This window comes from Clavelina lepadiformis, chromosome 6 (assembly GCF_947623445.1).
Source record: "Clavelina lepadiformis chromosome 6, kaClaLepa1.1, whole genome shotgun sequence".
NCBI lineage: Eukaryota > Metazoa > Chordata > Ascidiacea > Aplousobranchia > Clavelinidae > Clavelina > Clavelina lepadiformis.
The window spans coordinates 13,066,321-13,093,154 of record NC_135245.1 but is presented as its reverse complement, the minus strand read 5'-3'; the positions used below and the strand labels follow the sequence as shown (position 1 = coordinate 13,093,154).

The 26,834-nt window shown below is 35.8% G+C and overlaps 1 protein-coding gene and 1 long non-coding RNA gene across 2 annotated transcripts; one reads left to right on the top strand and one right to left on the bottom strand.

Annotated features, from left to right (window-relative positions):
• The first annotated feature begins 1,507 nt into the window (after positions 1-1,507).
• On the top strand, positions 1,508-13,782 carry LOC143462074 (G patch domain-containing protein 2-like). The gene is made up of 6 exons (XM_076960105.1): positions 1,508-2,023; positions 3,016-3,181; positions 5,660-5,739; positions 11,479-11,519; positions 12,837-12,880; positions 13,118-13,782. The coding sequence occupies exons 1-6, from the start codon at positions 1,553-1,555 to the stop codon at positions 13,285-13,287; spliced, it is 972 nt and encodes a 323-aa protein (XP_076816220.1). The 5' UTR covers positions 1,508-1,552; the 3' UTR covers positions 13,288-13,782.
• A 4,657-nt stretch (positions 13,783-18,439) lies between these two features.
• On the bottom strand, positions 18,440-23,550 carry LOC143461735 (uncharacterized). The gene is made up of 3 exons (XR_013118073.1): positions 22,720-23,550; positions 21,457-21,736; positions 18,440-19,161 (listed from the first exon to the last, which is right to left on the bottom strand). It is a non-coding gene; the product is annotated as an uncharacterized LOC143461735 (long non-coding RNA).
• Between the last annotated feature and the right edge of the window lie 3,284 nt (positions 23,551-26,834).

Sequence of the window (26,834 nt, the reverse complement as noted above, 5' to 3'; positions counted from 1 at the left end):
TTGTAGGTCGACATCATCTATCTCCAACAGGCGTTGACGTACGAACGAAGAACTCACCCTATTAAAGAGTCCTGAGTTCGTCGCGGAACTTACTCGCTGTGACTGCTTCAAAAGTACAATCCTTATTGAGTACCGTAAAAGCACGAAGGTACTCCAGGACATTTCCCTGTGGTTTTGCTACCAAATGACCAGTAGATGCCTTGCGTAGACATTATTTCCTAGTCGGATGTGCAACCCTTTGAAAAGAGTTACAATACTCTCGTAGCTATCACCTCCTTCTACGTAGGAGAAAACTTTGGGCGAAAGACAGCTTCGGACAACTCTTGTTTTGTTTATAGCGGACGTTTAGGTCGTAGCTCTTCCAGTGTAGCAGTGTAGTATTCGACCGTCGACGGTATCCGGGCTAACCGTGAGATCTTTCGGTCGAAGTAAAAGCTTGTCCATGACCAGCTCGTCATATTCTGTTTTAATAAATGGTCATGACCTTGGAAATCATATATATAAAATCAAAAGTAAAATAAAGTCCTAAAATAAAACATAGGCTAATTAGTTACATAAGACGTGACTGTATAGCCTACTATATAACGCTTATATAGATAAACTCTTTGCATTAAAAAGCAGCCCACCCGCCGACACTACGCGCCTACTGAATAACGTTGTATAGATGAAAACCAAATAAGAACCAATTAAAGCGGTGTGATTACGCGCGAGGCAGTAAAGGAAGACCAAGGAATGTCACCACACTGACTTTTAGAAAAGAATATTATATTGTACTGTTAATATTTCGTATATTTAAACGCATACATTCAAAAACTGGTTGTAAGTGTGAGAAAAGCGTAACTTATGTTCATGTCTTGATACTCTTGAACACTCTTGATATAATAATTATAAACAAACACTAAGCTGTCCAGTTTTCAGCTGCAACCAATAACAGCAGGGTGCTACTCAAGAAATAACAGTCTGCTGTTAATTACGTCATTAAAAGCAGCTTTTTATTTACTAAACAGTAAACAGCAGGTTTTTTTGAAAATAGTTGCAGTACAACAATAACAGCCGTGTTTATGACAACGCCCCTCCTCATCAAACTGCTAATTAGCAACAGTACATGACGCCACCAATTACAAGGTGCTACTGAAAATCAGCAAGATCCAATTGGTGACGTCACGAGAAAACTGCTAATGGAAATTTGGCCTATCGTTATGTCTGAGTATATGAAGCCAGCAGTGCTCATTCGTCACACTTCGATGATTCGAAACTTTTTGTAAAGTTTGCTGCAGACGTTTTCCCTGCTACCAATATGTTCCTTACTTTCTGTTTTACGTAAAGCGTTGAGGCGTATCGCTGTAATGGGCACTGCAAAAGTGAACTCGTATTTTACACTTAGGTCACCATTTAGTGAAGTGTGCAGAAAGTTTGCTTGAAATTTATCTACAGTGTGCAGCTGCCATGAAATACAAACCGGGTGATGTGGCCATAAGGTACTTCTTCCAACTAAGGAATAATAAAGTGTGTTAATGTTTTCTGTAGGTGTGGCAAATAAGCTGGCACTGCAATGGATGAATTAGTGCATGACCTGACATCAGCCTTAGAGGAGTCAGAATTAAAAAAAGAAATTCACGATTCTCAATTGATTTTTTCTCGAAGACGTCGTATACGAAAAAGAAGACCACTATGTGGGATTACACAAACTCAGGAAAAACACATCAACAACAGCATTGCAGAAGATGTCTCATATAAAACTGATATTCCAAAATCAATTGAGTTAAACTTAACAGGATCAGACACTGAAAGTGGCTTTGTGTTGCCTGTTATACGAAAACACAGGCGAAAAAAGATTAAACGAATGGAGACGGAAACACAAATCTGCATGCCTACTAAAGATAGGATATGTTTGAACAAACAAGTGACTGTTATGGAATTAGATTACTGCAACCATCCAGGAATGAAAAGCGTCAAAAATAGACCGGAATTTGAAAGTGGCATTAGCGCAAGTGACGACTCTAATGAAGATGCTGAAGCACAGGTTTGATTTAGTCTGTTAATACAGTAGACCCTCGTATCATGACCACTTAAACGCTGTCCGAGATATCTTCTATTGCAATGTTTAGGTTTTGTTTTATTAAGTTAACCACTCTGGTACGCAGACCATGACCGCCATCTAACTGGCATAAAAATGCTACAGTATTTCAACCCTGCCTTAGGTGACGATTACGCTAGTTTATTATTTCATAAAAATTCGTGAATGGTTATGTAGAAAATAATCATTATTGTTAAATCGTTAACTGATTTGTTGCAGCTACACTGTGAGCACAAAGAACAGTATTACAGCCACCATTTGTATTACACCACGTTCGCTTACAATGGTAGATCCAGAAAAATCTTTCAGCAAACGTATGGTGTTCCCAGTCCCATTGTTTTAAAATTCCCCAAAGTAGAAACTGCTACGTACTTTTGTAATGTAGACATTGTATATACATCATGCGTATGTGTATAAAATGTCTGCATTATGTTTGCATAATTCTGTGTAATGGGTACCACATTGCTTTTACGAAAAATGTAATATGACCAAGTTATTACAGTAGCGTTGTCTACTGTATTTTGTTGCTGTTGTTTCTGTATATTCTAATAGGTATTGAGAATGCCATTGTAAGCAAAATATGTATATTTAATGTTACAGTAAATACACCAGTTGGCAGATCTATAAACTTCTACTATTTCTTGATAATTTTCCAGAGACTTTGTTGGCAAGTACTGTGGTTATGTTGAAAATAGATTGGTTTTACTGGCTGGTTACATTCATATTTGCTGTAAAACAATAATTTTTTGCTAATGTTTCATCCAAAAAGCATATACCGGTATGTGCAAAGCATTGTATACAAATACATCTTATAACTCACATCCTCATGATTTAAAAAACTTGTCACTTATACTTATAATCGTTAGTCGGTCAGTTATGCACAAATCGTGTTATGCATGTTATGTAGAAATTTTGAAACTTGCCATTTTATGCGCCAGGATGGAGATGATGAGATGACTGACTTTTATAATGAACCTGGAGGATCTGTTTCGGGAATACCAGCTATCATTCCATGGTGGGATGATGAAAAAAATGATGAAGATTCAAAGTTAAAGAACATTATAAACAATGCCCTTCCTGAACTTTCGGAATCAGCTAAGCGCAGTAATTTTTATTATTGATAAAAATGTATATATTTATAAATACTGAATTTACTTTTGTTCCATTATTGCTTGCTTATATTAACAAGACTCTAAAAGGAGACCCTTTGCAGCTGTTAATGCCGGAAGGTTTTTTTAAATTTAAATAAGAGTAGTCAAAATTACATACTTATAGAACATACTGGAATCATTGGTGCCAGCTTAGCAAAATAACTAGGCGTGCGGGGTGGCATCGCGCTCCATCATGACATCATGTAATTTACCCCATACATAAATCAGAGCGTATAAGTTTTTTGTTTACGAAGTAACTCGTCATCTTATATCCAAATGATGTAAAAAACGTAATCGCAAAGATTGCTACACTTACCGTAGACTTGAAGTACAAAAAGTGTATATAGGCTTCTAAGAGAAAACTTGAAAAATTTTGAGTAGCCTATATAGTAAATCATACCCTTATTTGTTAAGAAAATTTGTACAACAATATTTTTCAAATATGCATTATATGACCATCCAGTGAAACTAAAATACCTGTCTTTTTATGCTCTTACCCATATTAGAATGTTGCACATTTATGACTAAAAATGCTCGGCGCAATTGAAACATATTCATACAGACACTCCACACAATAATCACAAACAACCGTACTGCGAGATTAAACAGACACACGCCAATCAAAATAGGCTGAAATATCGCTTTTACAAAATAAAATTGTTTATACTTTTGAGCAAGATTATATATTTTTTACTTTGAAACCACCATATCTTGTCAAATATACCTGGCATTTAAGCCTTTTCAACGTTTTTCTTCAAATGTTTTGCATAATTTGACAGACAAGACGGCTACTTACCAACTACCTGAACGGCATCCAAATTTTGTGTATTGCTGCTTTCCATTGTTAGCGCAATTAAAAAGTTCTTTGTAAAGCTATTATTCATATATATATAGTATTATTATTATATATTTACTATGTATTATTGATATATAGTAAAACAATAGGCTGCACACATGTCTAGGTATTGTTTTTTCTTTGGGTAATAGCTAGTCAATAAACACAGGAATGAACTATTTTGATGGTGTATGTTTAGCATTATTGTGTACACCTTTTGCCAAAGTTTGCAGTAGAAAGTACTTTTGCACACCTGTCAATGAATCGTGGGCAATGGGAGAGATTTGAAGGTTAATCAAATTATCGGGCACACATAGTATCATAATTAAGATCACGGTCCCAAAATGTTGTAAAAAGTACAAGGGCAGAAATAGCTGTATTTGTTAATTGAATGAAATGAGATAACCACTAATCAGAAAAGCATATGGTAAAATGCGGCCTATTGTTTTTATTTAATCTATAATACTTTGCTTTTTGTGATATTGTAATTTAGCACAGTTGTAAACCTTCAAGCGTTGTCTCTCCAACGTCTGATAGGTTTCTACATGGCCATGTCACAGTCAGTTGAAGACATGCAAGACATTTAAAGTGATGGGAAGTCCAAAAAAAAGTTGGCCTTAACTCAGAGAATAGCAATCAGTATACTGGAAAAAGTATTTTCATGATATTTAATTGTTAAGCAATTTTTGGTATAAATATGTGGCAAAAATGGTAATTATCACTGGTCTACAAAAATTTTTTTTATGCTGATTACAAAAAGAACCTCAGAAGTAAAGTTTTCTATCATTTCATTTTTTTTCACAAAATACAATTCAATATTTTGATGGTAAGAGAAAATGTTTACCATATAGCATAGAACTTTACACCAGTCTACATAAATTTTGCAGAAATACAGTAGACATAAACAATGTTTTGAGGTATTTACTGGGCGCTGATTCCAAAAACGCAGTGATTTTTTGTCTATCACCTTATGTTTAGCTGCAATCGAACAATCTTCGACCAGCTAATTTTATATATTGCATAGCTACCATGGGCGTCCCGTAGGGGGGTCAAATAGATCATTTGAGATAAATAGATCATGCCTAATTGTTTTAAGTAGCTTACATACAGGTGAACCTGTTAAGTTATTTCATATTTTTGGATACGTTTTATATAAAGTATTGTACTGCAAACCTGTGTTACTCATCTCTTTAAGTTTAAGAACCCCTGATTTAATGCATTTATACTTTTACCCATTTCACGAAGTACCGTTCACTTTCAATTGAATTTTTGTTGTTTTCCAGCAAGTTCTAATTTGTGCAATGTGCATAGATTGGATCTTCGTTACTTGTTCTTTGGTACTCACTTTGAGTTGTTGCAAACTCAAATTGAGTTTGCATCCCAATTTGAATATTTAAACAACTCAATGCCAACTTGAGTTGTTTAAATACCAGGATCTGCATAGACTTGTTTAAATAGATTTTTGCGGCATTAATTAACATTTTCCTGGAGTTAAATTAAAGTTGTGTAAGTTCAACTTCTAACTTAATTCAACTTTAAATTGGTTAGATTTGAAAGCAGTAATGCTATGCAGACTACCTGTTATTTAATTTTTAGGTTTTCATGCTAGAATAAATAGACTTCCTGGAATGGCTGCTCGGTCCATTAGGAGAGGGAGAAGAAAATTCAAGCACAAGGTTAGTTTAAAGTACCAGTCTTTTACAAACGTGACAAATTTTCATTTGATCATTTAAATGCAAGCATAAACTTGTATCGTACATAACTTTTGTGATACAGTAGGTAGGAAATGAGCCAGTGAGCCAATTGAGGATTGGGCATGTGTGCATTGTACTACACGTAAAAGGTTCAAATCTATACTGATGTAGCGCGAATATCAATGAATTTGGTTCTTTTCATCGGCATTTGATATAAATTTGGCGTCAAACTCAAAATGCACCTAGGGCTGCATTAGAAATTTCAATTAAGGTGGTAGCCACACTAGCAAGTCAAAGATGAGCTTAACCTAGATATTTCGAATAGCTTTTCTTTATTTTCATTCGCAGTCTCTAAGTTAAGTTGTCTATTGTCAACCACAGGGTCAGATCAGCCTGGTGTTGAGATGTTACAACACCATCATTTGAAATAAATTTGGCTCCTACAGCTCATAGTTTGTTTTGCTGGTTAAAAACAACCAGTACTCCGTTTCAAGCCTAACACATGACAGAACACATTTCTGAAACGTTTTGATGACAAAAGACAAGCATTTTTCTTCTCTCCCTAGTTTGTCGCCTTTCTCTTTCCCCATTGCCCAATTTCTCTCTCTTTATCTCTTTTAAATACTTACATCTGGTTTAGGCACAGTCCAACATGAATTGAAATTGCATCGGTACTATTAACAATGCTTTGGTGGGAATGCTTTGGTTTCCCCATACAAAGCATGTCAGTGGCTCATGTTAGCTTTCAGACGTTGCATCGTCATTTCGCTTTAGGGAATATTTTTCAGGAAAAACGATAAACACAATGCAATGAATGCATAGCAGTACTGGAAGGCTCCACAGTGTACACCTTTGTGACTTGGGCGACAACATGGTGCTGCATGAAGGTTTGCATCGTAGGTAATTTACCATGTCATAAAAAGCAAAAGAAAACAAACGAAATAGAACTGGATACGATAGTCAATAGGTCACAATTTGCCATACGATTATCTGACTGTTAGTAATCATTGTGGTTATCCCATTTCATTCTTTCTTAGTTAATATATCTATTGCTGCACTTGTTGTATATATGTATATGTTATATACATACTGATTACAATTACATTGTATTGCCACCTTAATTGTAATACTACGTGCGCCCGAGTAATTTGCTTAACCTGCATATCTGGGCCCGCTGCTCACGATTGATTGACAGGTGGTGGGGGTGGATACTTGCCCAAAAGTTCATTTGTTTTTCTCTAATGAAAATTTCGCTCAATGGTACCAAAAGCGGTCATCGTTTTATTTTATTAATCATTAGCAAAAAACATGTCTTAAGCGTGTTATTTACCATAACAAGTAGTGTTTTAGTAAATAATCGAGCGCGGCAACATATACAGTTTGTGTCATTGTTGCTCATGTCATTATTATTAATCTAAAAAATGACTAACCAAACAGAGAAAAACTGCTCAAATGTCAATATTAAATGTCATTACAAAAGTATATGTGGAATTATTTATTCCTTGCATTTTATTTTCTGCAAATGAGTTATACAAAGTTCAATGACGTTACATGACTTCCTGGTTTTGTTAAACACCTTGTATCAAAGGCTATGGCGCAATACAGATATAGCCTTGCACTCGTATGCGTACATATCGACTAAAGCATTGTTTGAATTGTGTCGCTTTTCGGGTAATTCATTAATTTCGGGTACACACTATCGAAACATTATTAATGAACGCATTTAGGTTTTCAAAAGTATTGGCGGCCAACGAGCACTGTACTTAAAGGAAACGGGTGTGAGTTAGCTTGGCTCAGAACAATTTAGTCTTTTCATAAAAAGCGTATTTTAAAGCGTACTAACCTATTTACTATGGCTGGGGATATGAAAGCAAATAAACTGGCGGCAAAATAAACTTGGCAAAATGCCCGTTTCTTAGGGAACCCCCTTTTTCTGCGTCAAAAAGAACGCCCCGTTGAAAAATTTTCTAGATCCACCCCCACTTGTGGCATCTTTTTTTTACCTTAAGCTTGTTGTACTAAAAATGATCCTGTCATTAGCGAACACAAGCACCCAAAAGCTTTCACCAAACAATTGACTTCATTGAGCAGCAGCCAAGCTCATTAGCCATCAGGTTTACGTAATAACACATTAGTAATCATGTTTTAGCTTCACACTCATCAGTGATTAATCCACATTCATTGTTGTGGCAACAAAACTAAATTGCTTATTTGATGCAAAGATAGCGTAATAATACCTATTAGCTGCTTTTGATTTTATGATCATAGTTGGATTTATAAATATTCGAATTCTTTATTTTGCACTATGAGCAAGTTACAACCAAATAGAATACAAAATTCGAAAGGGAAATCTTAATTGATAAAAACTTCTTGAAGTAAGTGTAAAAAGTTGAACAAATTTCTCACAACTTTTATTGTTACTACACATGTTTTTCTATTTATGTCAAAAAACTAGGTCAGGAAAAGGCCTGGGACCAGTTTTTTTCGGACCATTGTCCCCCTCCTACAAGAGTTAATTGAAAGGTGTTATACACTGTCCGTTGTTTGTGATGTTTAATCTTCAGTGGAAATTTTACATCTAATGACCATGTTGTTAAAAAGTCTTTCTGGCTGTGATGCACACTCTAGCTAAGTAGATTGGAAATACATAAATGGATGGTTATGCAAAATCAAAGAAAATCCAAGACATTCAAAATTTTAATAAAGGTTTAAGTTGTTTCAAAAGCAAGAAAAGTAAGTCACGCTCTTAAGATGCCACTTAGGAGGCTACTGTTGTTGTCAAAAGAGCATTTTGCTACTGCAGTATGATATATGCCTGTAGCCAACACGGTCTGGAGGAGGCCACAAATTGAAACCCTTTGTGTAAATATTGCTTACGTGAATGTTGTTATTACTTTGGTTTCCCAATGTTTACCTATTTTGTATTAAGGTATTGAGAATGTTCTTGTGTCTTACATTGTGTGCCGTGACATTTTGTTTAACACTTTAATGCAGGGGTGTGTAACCTGCGACCCGCAGAGAAGTGCCAAATTTGAATGGTATGCTGCCAACGAAACGAGTTTTTAATTTAGTTCAGTCTGGTATGTGCAAGCAATTTTTAATTTATTTCCTTTGCATTGCAATACCTGAGTCCAATTTCTATGCCTAAGACATAACAATGCTCTAACAGCTAGCTTGTTCAAAGCGAACAACGCAGTTCACAGAGCTGTGAATTGCTGAGCAATGAGCATTTCTAAATCTAGTCTAGAATAAAACTAAGTTTGTAATAGTCTTCACTAATTTACTGAAGCACCTTGTAGTTCAGGGGCGGTCAACTTCTTCGGTCGGCGGGCCTGATATTAGAGAATGAAATACTTGGCGGGCGGGATTCCTGAATAGATTGGAACGCAGCTTTGTCTTATTAATGTTCATTGTCGAAAGTGTTTGCTCACAAATGTATGTAGACCTGAACAGAACAATTAGATTCATGGCCATCTTTCTCAGGTTGGCAAACTTGGACTTATTCAGTGACGCAATACAGGGATTGCGGCTAGGGTTGGATTATCCGGATAACGGTTAACCGATTAACCGCAGTTTTTTTTTCTATCTGATATCCGGATATAATTCTGCCGGTTAACCGGCTAAAAGAGTATCGTTGCTAATGCGTTTTACACTTTTTAGTAAGTTTGAACATTCTTTGTTACGTAGAGGCTGACTCCCGCTGAGCGAAATTAAACCTTTGTTCACACTTCCATTGTCTTATACTTTCAACTACGGTACTCGTAAAATGCACGAGTGAAATTTACTATCACGTCACAAAGAAAGCATAATGAATGATTCTTTTAATAGAAGACTGCATTCTCATGGCAAGGTAAAGTCTGTGAAGTGTCAGTTGAAAAGCTTTGACTACAACCTAGTTTGAAGTGACTAAATTTAAGAGATGGAATTTAAACGTTTCAAAAGTGATAATCCAGTTTGGGGCTACTTTCTACGATGGCGTTGCGTTGGCGTGGCGCGAAGGAAGGCGTTGCAGAAGCAGTGAACATTAAATTTGCGTGATTTTTCTCGTATTCGCTTGTACTGCGCGTGTACGTAGATCTACAATAAAACTGTGTAATGATTTTACAATCCATTTTTCATGCAAACCTCGTGAAATCGATTGTCTCACTTAGCAGTTATTATCCGGTTAACCGGTTAGATAAATTCCAAATATACGGATATATCCGTTATCCGGATAGTAAAAATTATTGATATCCGAACTAACCCTAATTGCGGCAGAATATGGCCGCAGACCACATTATCATGTAAGACCGGAAACTGTCTGCGGGCCGCTCAAAATCCCGTCGCGGGCCGTATGTTGCCCGCCCCTGTTGTAGTTGCTTGTAGTTTATTACTGATTTACTGTGAACTGGTTTTCAGTTTACTCATTACTGTGTATTGGCAAATTCTGTAGTAAATTTTCAGGCAAAGAAGAGGAAGGTAGAGGAAGAGAAGCGAATGTTTCAGACAAGATGGACTTTTGAATACTTCTTTATTGAAAATATAGATAAAGGCCTTTATATCTTATTTGCAATCAAACTGTTAATGTTACTAATAAATACATCGCTAAGCGACACTACGAAACAAAGCAATCTGAAGGTGTTTATGGAAAGCTAGATGGACATAACAGAAAGCTGAATACGAAGCAATTGCAGGAAAAATTAAAAAGCCTGCGTTCGCTGTTTCAAAAAATACATAGCGATAGCGAAAAAGCAGTCCGATGTACAGTAGTTAGTTAATTACACAGAGAATAATTTAAACTATGAAACCACATTTTGACAGTAATTTTATGAAGCAGTGTCTTAGCGATGTCGCAGAAGAAATGTGCCCTAAAATGAAAATGAGTTCGAGAAAATAAGTCTGTCACGGTGGATGATAGCGAGGCGTATCGATGATGATCTTGCCTGTGACATTAGTGACACTCTCAGGGATAAGGTGAAGAGCTTTGTTTCATGGAGTTTTGCGATCGATGAATCTACGGACCAGAAGGATACAAGCAGAGTTGGCCATATTTGTAAAAGGAAAGGACAAAGAGTTAAACGAAATGGAAGAACTTCTGTCACTACAGTCAATAAAGGTCATGAAAACTGGTGCTGATATCTTTACTGAAGTAATTAATGTTTTTGACAAGTTTGGACTGGACTTGTCTAGCTTATGCGGAATCGCAACTGATGGTGCTCGATCCATGTCCGGAACTGGCATTGGATTCGTAGGTCTCTTGAAGTCTGCCTTCAGGGAGAGAAAAATCAATGACGATATTGCGTCATGAAATCCCCATAACGATCGGTTCTGACAGACGAAAACTTGGAAAATGGACTTCGAATTGCGAGCACTTCCTTTAAAGCAAATTTGGACAAAGTTGTCGGGAAAAGAAGCCAGCTGCAAAGTTCTCACTGAATTCGTTTGAAGTCAGTGTAGCAATAAATTTGAATAGCACTTTTCTTCAGAAATTTATGCGTCTTAACTTATTTATTATTTCTACAAGGGGATAACCCCTAATAATACCATAAGATCAATAACAAAAAGAAACTATTTTTTGTGCCTGCAACTACTAGAAAGCATATGTTAAATAAACATGCGGCCCGCTGTTTCACCCAGTTCTTTATATTTGGCTCTCCTGTAATAAAGGTTGCACACCCCTGCCTTCATGCTTTGGCAACTTTCTCAGCAAACAGCCACTTATATATGTATGTTAATTTACAGAAAATCAACGACAAAAGCAATACAGAAACACATGGAAAAGAGTAAGTTAATCAAGTTTTTGTATTTTTCTTGTTTTGAAGAACTGCCTTTGACTTACGAGAGTATCTTAACTTAATTTAACGATTGAATTATCTGACTATATTGTTGCAAACTTTTAGAATACTCTAACAAGAAAAGGTTTTTATTATAGGCTCAATATTACGAATAACCGAGAACATAAGTAATACTACTGCTAATAAGATGTCTATTGAGTTGCAATCACCATGGCTAGCCTAGACAACTCATCTGTTGATTTCGGTGATTCATTCAGCTAACTCTCTGCTCGCTGGTAGAAGTGTGAGATAAATCGTGAAAGTGAGTTAAATTGTTCAACACGAAAAACGCAGCAAGTCGTAGCAGGTGCAGCAAGCGAAACAATGTTTTGGCAATGTGAGACACATGTAGCTAAACCTGACACATTGAGAACATAGACAAATAAATAATTAGTGTAAAGATTAAGTAGCCAGCATTTCCAATAAAGACTTCTGATCAGCATAGATGCAGGAAAACGACCTGGGAACATATTAAAAGGAGTGTCCACACAAAGTTATTCAGAGAAAATTTTAAAATATCAATGGACAATTTATCAAAAAAAATTTTTGTAAATGTCAATCAATACCTGGAAAATACTTTTGCAAGAAATGATGTAATGGTATTAAACATACCACCCTGGCCGCTACAGTTTTATTGTCGCTTATTCTACCTATAACATACTTACCTACCATTGTTATAGAACTGTTTTAATAAATTAAAACTAAACCTTTGAGGTAGTATCTATTTTATTGATTAAACTATTGAGCTTAACTTGGTTCTGCCAAGTACAACTTTACAAAAGTTGGTATTCTGAAATAAGAATTTCCTCCTGTTTTTGTTGTTTCTTCATTATATTTAAATGAAAAATTATTCACTGGTCTATCAACTGAGAAAGTCACAATGGTTGTTTAAAAGATAACCTTGTATGTAGGATTGTGTAATGCTGCCAGGTGATAATCCACTGATAATAATCTACATTTCTTTTTAAATGTCTTGTTTGTTTATTCAGTTTTTTTTTTAATAATGAACTTAGTGATCTTTTAGACTCTTTAGACTTTAGACAATATTTACAAGTAGATTGATCCAAGATTTTATCGATTGATATGATGAAGCAGTAAATTCTTCTAACTTTATATTAAAATTTGGTAATGTGAACATTATTAATTCGTCTTAAAAAATGAATTAGTAGGTTACCTGGTAGATTAACCTGTAATACAATATGCTCCACCTTTCTGACTGTATTATCATGCTCTGCTGCAAATCTCATATACGTATTTGTTTTTTAGGTTTAATGCCTGCAAGAGGTGCAGAATTGAAGATGTAGATTATGGTATGGCGTTTTTTAAAAAAGCATTTAGCTTGCTCATAAATTTTTTATTATTTGTGTACCTGAATTCTTTAATAGGTGAGGAAACTTCTTTTTAAAACCCTATTTTAAATTTACACATTAAATAATGATATTTTGTATTTGGTTCTGCATTAGCTATATAGAATTTTAGTTGGTTTTGGCTAGGAGTTTGTATAGACTGCTTTTAACAACTAAACTTTCTTCATTCTGTGTTAATAGATTCCTTATCTATGCTCAAACATGCACCTATTCCTAATTCCAACGTTGGTCACATAATGTTATGTAATATGGGGTGGAATCCTGGTGAAGGCCTAGGAATATCTGGTCAAGGTTTACAAACACCAATAACAATTTCCACAAGAAAAAAACGAGCAGGTTTTGGTTTATAATTTTCTCAACTTGTGACGTATTTGATAATCTTGTTACATTTGCTGGTAGGTAATAATAATCACCAACGTTCTCTTGGGTTGTTTCTTTTTATTGTTTTCACGATTTAGGTACACATGAAATATGCTGCACAGTTTATTTTATTGTTGTTGGTTTTGCAATTGTTACAACTTCATACAAGTAATGTTTTTGCGGAATTGTTTTTTAAATCAACAAGTATCATACTTTCCCAAATATGTTTGAAAGTTATTGCCTGATATAATGTGATTTTATAAATGCCTGGATGAGGTGTGGTACATATGTTGTTTTCCGTTTAGTACTATTAAATATTATATTTTGATAAAGGTTTGTTTGTATTTTGTATGGCATGCATCAAATCAGGCATCACCGTCTTACCTTCTGTTGACATTTGTGTGTGTTAATATTTCCATTAGAATGTTTTACTTTTAGATAAACATTGGTATGGTTTTCATTATAATAAAGATGTTATAAACACATGTCCTCATGCGGCCCTTGGCCACTAAGGCTGCATTGCTTTGAATCGCATACATTCTTCCAACATTATTGAGGAACGTGGAGGATACTAAACTTTTCAGTGTGTATTTTGTGTAGTTAGCTAAGCTGGATCATGGTTCCCCTTAGCTTTAACGAAGTTGAAGAGCCCCTTTTTGACTTATGAGGTCTTTACTTAATTTACCTGTTAAATTATTATCTAACTCTGTCTTTGCATGCGGTTAGAATACTTTAACCTTTTCTTGCCCGAAAGATAATATTAATATTACAACAGAAATAGTTTACAAGAAAATGTAACTTCTGTTATAGGTGCTGTACACTTTCTCGATAGATTTGCTTAACTTATGAGATGTCAGTTGAACTGCAATCACCATATCTATCTTAGACAACTCATTCACTTGGCTGACTCAGATCGCTGGTAGAAGTGCGAGCTTATGTTTGAAGTTAAGCAGGATGTGAGTTGTAGCAGGTGCAATGCTTAAACTCGTTAATAGAGTGAGATGTGGTCAGCGAATTTTATGTGTATTTTCGGTTTGAATATGAAATCATATTCAGCAGGTTGGTTGTTTCTCACGTTGTTAATCATTGAGCAAAAGATTTGGATATCCTACGCCCTACTTCCAACAAAGCATATAGCGCACTACATTTATTGAAATAGTTGTTTACAGTTCAACTGACTTGTATAAAATATGTTAAGAGGACATACGTTGAAAACTCACTACAGCCAAAGTACGGTTACTGCCTCCACGCAATACAAGCTTTGTTCATCCAAAAAATTGACGAATCCTTTTTCCGTCAAAAATCATACATTATAATTACAAAAAAAAGATGTTAAACAGCCTTAGAAATTCATTATATTCGGCGTTTCAAAATTTGTACTTAAAAATTGCCAGCTCATTTTTTCTGGATTGTTTAAATATACCAAACATTTCAAAGCGATTCGCCTATCTGGTCCCTGGCGCTGAAAGTGTTTTTGAGGGGTAAAAACAACAGCGTTTGTAATCTTTGCGCCACGAATTCGCGTCAAGGACAAAAAATATTTTGGACCACACATGTTGCTCAGATGCCCTATAAGTAGGGCGATTAATTTTAGACCTAAAAAGAGAGGAAATGAGCTAACTACAAATCATTGCCAAAAAAACTGCAACTAAAACACAACAAAAACTATTCAATACATTTGTCAAAACCAGTGATTCCCAACCGCGACTCTTAGAGCCGCATGCGGTACCAAGCTAGCCTTCTTGCGGCTATCTTTAACCACTGAAAATCCCTCAAAAAATATAAAAAACACTATTTATAACAATTAGGGCGATTATTTTTTTGACTAGTCAGTTGGAGTTGGAGTCAAGTTGGACATCAAATTGATTTGCGTTATTTTTCTTGTTGATGTTGCTATTCGTTGGTACATGCTTTCATGCTTTAAAATTTTCGTTCTAATTACTTTAGTGTTTTCATGCGGCTCCATACGTACTCTGAAGTTGGAAATTCGGCTCCGACACCAAAAAAGATTGAGTACCACTGGTCTAAACTAAAGATACATGAAGTATCTAAAGTAAAACCGAAGCAGGAGCTGATTCAAAATAAGTAGACAATGGGCCATTTACAACAGTATAAAGTAGGCTGCAAGGTGTACAATGTAAAATGATAAGTTCATCTACAGTGCAACCTCTACGACACCACGACAATGTAGTTTGTAAGCAATTTTGACTTTTTAACGAATTTTGACAATTTTTGACCTTACGCTGTAAATTTGACAAATTTTTGACAAGTCAAAAAATAATTGCCCTACCTATAAGCGTGAAGCGCAAAAATTTGGGGTTGTTCGTCTCAAAACCTGTTTTGAAACACCTTGAAATGAAATGATATTGCCATATTTATACATACAAGAGCTGGAAATTTATGATGTACAATTTTGAAACGTCATATAAAATCATTTTGAAACACTGTATACAACGATTTTGAAATTCCCTATACCCGCTTGTTATACGTTTCCTTGGGACAAGAGAGATGATAGATCTTGCAAAGTCGCCTACATGGCCTCTGTAAAACTTAATTGCCCAAATGGTTAAGACAAAGCCCTAAAACATTGTCATGAATAGTAAAATAATCAATATCCCGCCGAAAACAGGATTTGGTAGTCGTGCTAACGTACCATCTTATAGCACAATTGCATTATTGCTATCTGGCAAGTTTTAAGCCCTTGGGCTTTGCCGCTCATTCCTGCTCGTTAACTGTTTTTTTAGGATGTGCTTTTATTGTGCTATATCTACAACTGTTAGCATCGTAACTTTCGCTCCGCACAGTTAATGGCGAAAAATAAACAATACAATACAATTTGTAATAGAAGATAAAACACTCAAAAACACATAGGAGAAGATATTCTCGATTGTGTGTCTAACGCTAGAGAAATCATAATCTCTAGTTTGATCAGTATTGGCGTTTAGGAAATGGGAAAATTTATCATGGGCGAGCTTGAAATGGCTTATCGATACCAGCATATTTTGGATGTCTTCAAATCCTTAATCTTCCTATGAAGGATAATAATTAATCATCTATGTTTCAAAATCAATATCAGGTTCTGTAAAGTTCACTGTCGCGAAGGATGGACGTAACGTTTGCACATCTGAGTTTATTTGACTTGGAGAGTAATTCTCAAATTGATAGAATTGGTTACCAATGTTAAATGAGAATGTAGGCTACGACCAGGAACGTGGGATTCGATAAATCGAACTCCTCTATAAAGATTGTCGTCTCGGTATATTTGACCGATCGTTTTGGATCCGTTGTTATTGAAGAATTCCACTAAGGGCCTAGAAGAAAATTTACCCTTATACACCAGACTTCGTAATACGGTTCCCGATACTGGGTAACATTGAATTTCAGTAATAACATCACTTATGGTGACCGCTGCTTTTTTCTGTCCGCCAATTGCGGTTAAAGTTTCCCCGAGGGTATTGACGCGCGACAAGTGCGTAAAGAGATGACACGAGTGTTTCAGCTTGACATTCTAAAATCTAGGTAATGTATATCGTCAACTAGATTAGACACATGTTCAACCATATTATCATTGCTTTCCGTCATAAATCGTTGCAAGAACACCGGCTTCCAAACTAGAAGAACGGCTTTGTATTTCGTTAGATTGTTCGTTTGCGGTCGAGGGTTTGTAAAACTCTAAAGCTGCAAGCTCTGCACAATTTATAGATGTACTTCGTGGTAATGTAGGCTAATAACAAATTATGAACTCCCTGCGGAACAGTTTGAGGACATTGAAACGTTTGTTTAAACTTCCATATAAATGTTCTGGCTCGTACAATACAGGAACCTGTAGACACCTGACAATTCGTTAAGGTAGCTATACTTGACATTAGTATGTGCTTTACAGAATCATACTTCAAAATGGATTTGTTTAGGATTCCATTGATTGTTTGAGTAGTTACGGCGATTGTAATAAGTCATATAATTGGCATTTTAATAAGCGATTTTATGTTCTCCAGTTAGATGTAATGTAATATTTAGACAGATGTAAGCCTATTATTCTTGGTTAATCATGTTATTCAAACAATGAATCTCTAAACTTATTGACCTAGTATATGAGTGTTTTCAAATAGTGTCGCATTTTAGAGTGTATGAAATTGGATGGTGCTTATGGTCAAAAGCCTTGGTGACGTAGAATATGTTACATTTTTTGTTATGATAATAATGCGATCTTTACGTTGCACGATGCAAGCAACATGTCTGTCGCTGATTGGCTCAGATATAGCGATATAAAAACTTAGGCTTGGTTCAAACATGAGACTTTTCTCTTTTGCCCTTCTTGCTTATTCATTATTCAATTGAAGTGATAGCTTTATTCGGATTAGAAAATGGATATTAAATTGTTTCTGATGTTACTACGACTCTGGTTTGGAAAATATAACAATTAGACTTTATGAATGTTGTGCTGACTTAAAGAAACAATCAGAGATAGCATACGCAACGGAGTCAAAGATAAAAATAGTCAAGGAGTTCTGAAAGAAAGACTGAAGCCTTTGGCTTTAGGCCAACCTAAAACAATCAACATCGTCATCCTCACAGAGTGGTGGAAGAAGGCCAGCTGTAGATGCGTTTAACTTTATTCCTAGTTGCCCAAGTGAACTCGTTCTGCAGTTTCAACTCGCCGATATTGGCTGCTTGAAGGGTTCTCCTCTAAAGGTCACGAGCGTTAGAGTTAGGTGCTGGTCCGGCGACTGTATTATCATCATGGCTCTTGGATCCAAAAACAAAACGGGTTACTATGGAGGTAGTGATGAACGTACGGCACACAAAGACCTCAAATCGATGAGGCGGTTGGCGGTTGGCAGTTGGCGCCACAATGACATCTAAATTTGTGTATGACGTCATTAATTCTGAGTTTGTTCATTATTGACGTGTTTCCTCATTGGTCCTTTTGGGCATCAAGATCGGCTGCTAAAGGTCACTGACCAGGTAATACGTTCTACTGATGACACCGCCACCGATGGTTGTATTATTTTAAGCAAGCTCAGTTGTCAGATACCTGCTCTATGGTCTAGCGTACTATACTGAGTTTAACGTTTTGGGACAATTAAATAGTGCTTCTCGCGAAGAACGCTTTCTTTCTGATAAAGGAGTCACAGCCAGTCATTAGATGTTTGGTAGTTTATTAAACAACAATATAAACCAGCAATGACCCCTCAGCAGCAACGGTATCGACAACAAATTCTTTGGGGAAACGAAGGTGTGAATGTTGTTCAAACAAACTGCATCTCCTAATGAGATGAGTAAAAACAGTGAAATTCGTAAACGGTAATAATGAGCAAGCAGGTTTATCGATTGACGGTCAGTAAAAGAGTTAAAGTCTGGGATCTCGTTGAGGATTTCCTCGCAGTCAGGAGCATTGTAGTAGATGTGTAGGCTATAGGCGATAAAGATAGGTTGCGTTCATGCACCTGCACGTGCTAGTGTGATAAGTTATAGTGGTGATAAAGTATGGTTTAGGATAAAGGATGGATGGAAGACAAAACTCTTTGATGCGATTCCAACAGATGTACTCCCAGTAAGACAATGTTGTCTGAAATGAGTTGGTCGTCTTGATTGCGATTCTTGATGAGAAAACGTTGGCTAAATGCATTTTTTTTAAGCAAGTGGCCGCAAGGCGGTACCAATAATAGAATGGCATGCTGCTTTGAACATAAAATCTCCAAGGCTGGAACCCATGGTTTGATGTCCAAGAGTGGTGGTGAGTATCTCAGTAGGAAAGATCAACGCAACCTCTTTAATCCAATAATCCTATATAATCCATATAATCCAAGAGAATACGAACGTTGATATGATAGAAACTGTTGTCAGTCCGGGAGAAGATTCACCTAATATCAAAACAGAAATAGTTTACAGGAAAAGATTTTTATTATGGGTGCTTGACACTTTCTCAAGAATACGATTAACCCGGAACACAAGCAACATTAACTAAGACAACTCATCTGTTAGGTTGGTTTTGGTGATTCACACGGCTAACTCATCTCGCTGGTATAAATGTGAGCTTATATAACGTGAAGGTTATCGGAGTTAAAACGTTTGGTATGAAAAATACTGCAGGTGCCAAGGGAAAAAATAATGTTTAGACAGCGGAAGATAAAAAAGATAAATCTGACATAATGAGATAAATAAACAGTGTTAAGGTAAGAAGCGAGCATCTCCAATAAAGAATTTTTATCATAATAGATGCTGGAAAACAACTTCGGAAATACTGAAAGGAGTTGTAATGAAAAGTGGTATATGGTCCCTTAACCTGTAAGGTTTACCCACTTACACTACAAAGTCTGTTTCCTTGTGTATATCTTAACAGTGAACTTTGATAGACTTCAGCAATAATGACACAGGAATGACTACTGTATAATCTGATTATATTTGAAGCTTCTTTGAACGAATACATCAAGATAGAACACTGTGACAGCAACAGCACAAAGACATGTTGCGGCGTTGAACGTAGAAACCAAAAGAGACCGAATGAATCAAAATGCACGCACAGTAAGAGGGAAGCATCGATTACGTCACGCAGTGTTATGCTTCGCTGATTCGATAGACGAGAATTCTATGTCGTACACAATTTTATATTATATTAAGTGATATATTTATCACAGAGTGTTCACACAAAGTTATTCAGAGCAAGTTTCCAAATATCAATCGACATTACCTTGATCAAAAAGTAATTTCAAAAACTTCAATCAACAACTAGAAAACATTTTTGCAAGAAATGATTTACTGGTATTAGAAAACACCATTCAGGTCGTTGCAAGCTCGATTTTTGGGTTGGGTTCAGAATATAAATGGTCTGGGGTTAAATTTTCAATTGGCTGGGCTCAAGTTTTCGATGGGCTGGGTTTAGGTTTTCAGTGAGCTAGATTTAGATGGTTTGGACTATGGATATTTGTGGGCTTGGTTTGAGCCCACTTTCAGATCACAACTGCTTTTGCCATTTACCTTAATAACTTTGTTAACTGCATCAATAATTTGAAAACAGTTATATGTTTATGTGGACCATGCAAGTGCAGCGATAAAAATGATTGCATTGGGAAATTCCGAAATGATTACGGTCACCGACTGGCTCATCACTGATAAAATATTAGCCTATCATTCAATTTAGGCAAAACTAAATTCATAATTTTTTCTACAAATCTTGTTCCTCCCGATTCAAATGCGTTGATTGTTAATAGTCGAAAAATTGAAAATGTGAAAACCATCAAGTTCCTTGGAATTCATATCAGTGAAAGTCTATGGTGGAAAGACCATGTGAAATCTGTGCTCCAAAAAATTAAAATGGATACAGGAGCAATCATGAAAATAAAAGCCCAGTTAAATCAGTGTTTGTTTACCCTATAAAACCAAATATGAGATATTGTATCCCTAAGTAGAATCATGGACAAAGTACTTTACTTAACCGAGTTTGGAAATTATACAACAAATTTATAAATAATATTAAAAAGAGAAGCTTGGACTCCTGTAGCAACCTTTTATCTTATTTCCATCAAACGATTTATTTCTGCTCAAGATTTGCACAATTATACATTAACATATAACTGATCTCGTGCCACCATTCTCAGATAATATATTTGGAAAAAATACTCATTGCCGTTCAATAGGAACAAGAGGAAAGAACATTTTCCTCAGCCTTTTTGTAAAAATAACATAACCCAACAATCCTTGAAATACGTTTGCGTAAAGTTATGGAATTCATTACTTTTCTCAATAAAACAAACTAAGGAACACACTATATTTATGTGAAAATCAATGTGATTTTCACAGTACACCTGAAGAAGTAAGCTTATGCTTTCGAAAGCTCGTGTCGAAAAATATACAGTTAACCTTAAGATCGAGTGCCAAACTATATTCTGTTTCTAACTTTACTTATAAATTTGGTTAACACGGTTCAGACAACATCAACTTTATTTATGTCGTCGTCATTTCCGTGAGAAAAGATAGTGTCACTGAGTATCCAACACAATATCGTTTATATATTTGTATAGCAAATTTAAACAATATACTAGCCTCGTTTTAAATGTATAGGCGTAATTTGAATTTTTCCTTCTGAATACTTCTTGTTTCAAGGTTACCAAGACTTCACTTTTGTCAACTACTATGACATAATCCATCCAATCTATTACCTCTAAATCAAAGTCAATAAAGATTTTTCAAGAAAGTCATTCGGCGATCGTTGGTCCGGTCTGGTTCCATCATTTCACTTTCATATAGTCATCTTCATTCTCAAACAAAATTGCTTTCTGGGCTAATCTTGATATTGGTTCATGTGGCAACGATATGGATGGCGCCTTTGGGTGTTTAGCAAGAAACCCGAGCCGCATTTGCGAGGCCAGCGCTCGAACCACTCTCAACGGAGCCGCTTGTATTGCGTTATGGTGAGATATGCGCATATGATTGTGCTGTCTAGATATGGTAGAGTGGTAGACAAATTACATCAGCCTGCGTCAAGGCCCTACTGGAAAGTTTGCTTTCAGTGCGCTGGATGAATGCGCCAATAAATGTAATGCCAAAATTTGCGCCACGCCAGCATAAAACTTATTATATAGAACAGCGTGGTCCAACTTCTTTTCATCGCGGGCCAAAATCAAAAAAATTTTTATCTTGCGGGCCAATGTTTTTAAATTAGAACTGAAGAAATGTGAAATTAGAACTGAAGAACAATGTGACATTGATATTAGAACTGAAATTAGAATAGTTCAAAATTTAGCTATTAAATGCTGATCAATGTGACATCAGCGGTCGAGGTTCTTCCTCGACAATAGCGACTATCAAAGCTGACTATCAGTTCGCGGGCCAAAAAATCGGTGCTCGCGGGCCAACTTTGGCCCGCGGGCCTGCAGTTGGACCACGCTGATATAGAACATAGGTAAAATAATATAGACATGTGATGTAGGCAAAACGCCTATACTGCACAAGAAAATTGGCATGAAAGCCAACAGAAGAATTTCTCCGGCGCATCATACAAACTTTTCAATAGGGCTTTTTAATAACAATTATAACGAATAAATTATTTTAATACTGCAATAATTTATTTACAAGATAAAATTAGGAGTCTACCAATACTGCATGGGTTGCTTCACTAAAACAGCACTTTTCTTCCCAACGTTTATGATAAATATTGGTTACTTGCAATTAACAATGTGACTTGACAATTAACGACTAATAGGTGGCTACCAGCTAATGCCTCCAAGCTAACAGCAAACGAAAATTGGCTTAATTCCCAGCCCTAAATAGAATCACATTTTATCAGATTCAACAAATTCTAAGTTTCGTTTTGTTATCTTTAGTTACATGCAGTTTTCAAGTAGAAGACATATTCGAAAAAACGCTTATTGCAATTGGGGATAGCTTACATTGCAATATTGTGAAGAAAAATACGCTCTTACCGTGTTAGTCACTCCCTCTACTTTTTGTTGACACGCACAAGTGCGTACGATCTCACAGGTTGAAAAGCACTGCTTTAAAGACATATAACAAACGGTATTACATGTCGATTATAACAAGGCCATTCAAGTACTATGTTTACCACAATTGCGCAGGATCTTATGGCATATAACTTATCATAACTAATATATAAGACTGCAGATGAAAAGGATTACTGAAGTTAATTTTGCGTATAGGGCCATAGGCCTACTCGGCAACACAGCTACAGCTAACTTTTGAGTAATCACATAAATGGTTGTTGATAAACTGAGAGCGAAGTGCACAAACTTACGATTAGCCAAGTACAGAAACCGCCAATACTGAAAACTTAGGTTATATAAATTGCTACACATGGGTGGCATTCTCCATTTTCTATTTAAACACAAATCGAAATGCTGTTCTGGCAAAAAGTTAATGATTCACAGTTTGGTGGCTAAATTCAGCAGGGGGTCGTCTTAAGCTACAGATTTTACGATGTCGTTTCTGGTATGCTGGCCACAATGCTATGACCAGACACTTAGCTAATTTATATGTAAGGAAATGGACAGGTATAACTTTAGCTGTTGTACAACGTCAGCAATATGTGAAATAAACTTTGCAACACAAAGCTTGAAAATAAACAAAGTATGGTTGCAACTGGTAAAAAATCCTTGTTATGTCGAATTACGTTGAAATTTTGTTGTTGCGGTAAAAAGTAGAACAGTGTAGTGTTGATTGTTATCAGCACTACAAAGTGAGATTAGCTTATTTTCAAAAGTAAAGAATTGGGAAAACCGGGGTTACAAACGAATATAAACGTTTGTTAACCCTATTTTCACTAGGTGTGGCTTCTCCTGCACACAGTTACAGAAAAACGTGGCGTACAGTTGCATTTTTTGCTGTAGAAACTTGATATTTGGTGACTTTTCCTAAAAAAATTTCCGCACAGCGGGGGCGCGGCGTAACAAGAAAAATTTATAGAAATGTATCACTTGTGGAAATACTTAATTTACACTAAATTCACTTTCTTTTGCTTTACAATTATGATGTATACAGGAAGCCAGATGTTTTTGCTACAAACCTTTCAAAATCCGATCAGTTTACGACGTATAGCTTTCGAGTAATTAACGATTGAAAATGTGTGTGCGGTGTCGGCCACACCTAGTGAAAATGGCAAAGTCGCGAGCCCGGTATGGATAGGGTTAAGTTAATTCCTTTTAAAGAGCTCAGAGATCCTACAGAAGATGGTATTTGAAAATAAATATCGCCGCCATTTGGATGATAAGCCTGGTGATTGACCCCCTTTGAATATATTTATGTAAAGGGTTGGCCAATAAATGAATGCCTATTTAAAGGTTTGTTGTATTACTGGTTTTAAAAGTACTTCTTAGGTGCATTGTGTTTTGCAAGTGGCTTGGCAAGTCTAACAACAGTGTTCATGCTGCAAACAGATCGTCAAATACTGCTATTTTACGGTTCAGTTGAGTTGGAATTTGTGACTTTATGGTCACAGTAAAGCAGTTACCTATCGGCATCGCAGAAGGTACGTTCACTGTTATCTGAAGATTCAGACAGCATTGTGAAGCTTATTGTTGCGCGAGATTACTTGAATATTTTTGAAATCTAATGCTAGTGTGCTGGCAAGCCTTCATAGATGATCGTAAAATTGTAACAGCTGCCTATGGTAAACCCTTTAATAATAGTTATTATTACTTAAATTAGAATATAAAACGATAAAACCAATTTTGAGGAACTATTTGCGTAAATTATAACGTTTCGTTTTTCGATCGTGCTGAGAACCAACAGCCTTAAGCCAAGGTTAATAGTTATTTGCGCTCAGAGCGTTTAGCTGCAGCTTTAATTTCTTTCCTATGATGGTTGGGTATACACCTTGTTTTACTGTGTAATTACAAGTTACTTTTTTATTCATATTGTGTGAAAGTTTGAAGTATGTTTTTGTCAATCGATAGATATATTACCGTAATTAACTAAAGAAGGTTTATTTAAAAACCAATGTGTAGCGCAGAACAGGACAGAGTTGTAAACGAGCCTTACATTTTTAACACTAACCAGAAAATACCTAGTCCGAACCTGTAAATTTATTTGAAGCCTGATTTAGGCCCAAAGTTAAATCTATTGAATTAATCAAAGTAATCTATTGATGCTATTCTTCTCTAAGTTGCGCTTTGATCTCTTCGGGAGATTTGAGCACATTACTTGCATGTACATTCGTGTAGAAAAATTACGATACAATTGTGAAAGAGTGTGAGAATGGATTCAGGCACGAATTTGGCATGAGTTTTTTAAACTTAAGCCTGAACCTTACCCAAAAATCCCTGCCATTCTAAACAAGGTTACGAAGTAGATATTTTTCAAAAAATTGCGTTTTTCAGCATACTGTTCGAAAATGCCATTTTTCTCATAAAATAGATTAATATAGGTCATTGTTTGAACTTTTAAGAAAAATCCAAGATTAAACTATGTAGGGCTTGTTGACCCTTGTTTTTGAGGGCATTTTTTGCTGTTAGTCTCCATCAGGGTAATTCGTATAACATCTATGCTGGGCAGAATTACTGGGGCGCTATACCTACGCCCTACGTGCAGTGTTTCGATTCCAAATACGTTGTACAAAATATTACAAAGCTGCATCCACAAAAGTGGCGATACATTTACGTAATAAGTTGTAGTGAATTTATTGGCCGATGCGCAGCAATTAACCAGAATCTGAATCAAAATTTTAACATGTTCAGTTTAAAATTTGGTAAATTATTCCAAATGCTGAAGAATGTGCATTAAGTTCAGATTGTTTTTATTCGGTTTTTATAGAAGTTCAATGGCAAAACAAGCGATGTCAGTAACCAGCTCAATGTTTTACGACGGTTACAATCACCTCAAGTAAAAGTGTTACAATTTACGCCATTAATAGTCCAGAAGTTTTTATAATTTTTGTAATCTAATATTAAAAACTTGTAACAAAAACAAAACAAAGGTATATGATCGAGCAAAGAGTTGACGATGAAAATTAAGATTAAAACAACACTTCCCATGAATCCACTATAAAGAAAGCACTGCATAAAAACGCAAACTTTCTTGTCAATAAGTAGCCTAATTGTAAAACGAAATTTATGAAGTAACCGAAAATTAACAAAGCAATAATCAAAAATTTTAAGTTTTATTTTATCTTACAAGTATTGCCGCTAGAGTGGTCACTTGTATGTTAACATATGCTTTTGACCATAATAATTAATCCAATTATACCCGCAATAACAAACCAAAATATTACTAGATAATCTTCTCACAGGAGCCAAATAGACAACATCTGCACATTGCAGAGCCTAATTGGATTAATTCCTTATAAGTATATAGGGATGTGCCAAACGCGATACAGAGTTCAAACGCTCAGCATGAGTCTCACCAATTTTTATTTTTATTGCGAACCCGAAGTCCTCTCCCAGTTTTAACGGTACGTTAAATTTTGGCACATATGAACAAGAAAAGTTTTTTTTTTTTATCAAAGTAACTTGAAGCTTTATACTTAATACTTGCTTTCTATTACTATACTTTTAGTACTAAGATAGTTATTTCCACAGTAGCTGTGCAGGGTGTTAGACACATAACATCAGTAACGGTTAGTTTCTCACCTGCAGTAAAAAAAAACAAAAGCGAAAAGTCACTAAGCGATCAACATGTGAAAAGCCGTATAAGCATGTATAATACAAATAGAGAGAATCAGTTTATATGAAAGATTCATGTGCATTGTGTAACTGTGACAAAAAACGTGACATACAAGTCAAGTTGAACCAATTTCAACCCGGTATTTCAGTGCAAACTTCCTTCCATTATTTGATACCGGCAGTTTTTGTACACTCGCTGTAGCCATTATGGACTTCATATACACTGTAGTGGGCAGAGTGTCAAACGTATCACACTCAAACTTTTGCTTCATTCATTGTAAGAACCTACGAATTAGATGCTAGAGTAGCCTGTCTACAAACGATATATGCCATATACCTTATGTTCATTAATTCCACGCTTTGTGTTTGTGAATTGTTGAAGCAGATGACAAATAAACGTCAAATGTGAGGAAGTATATGTCTGA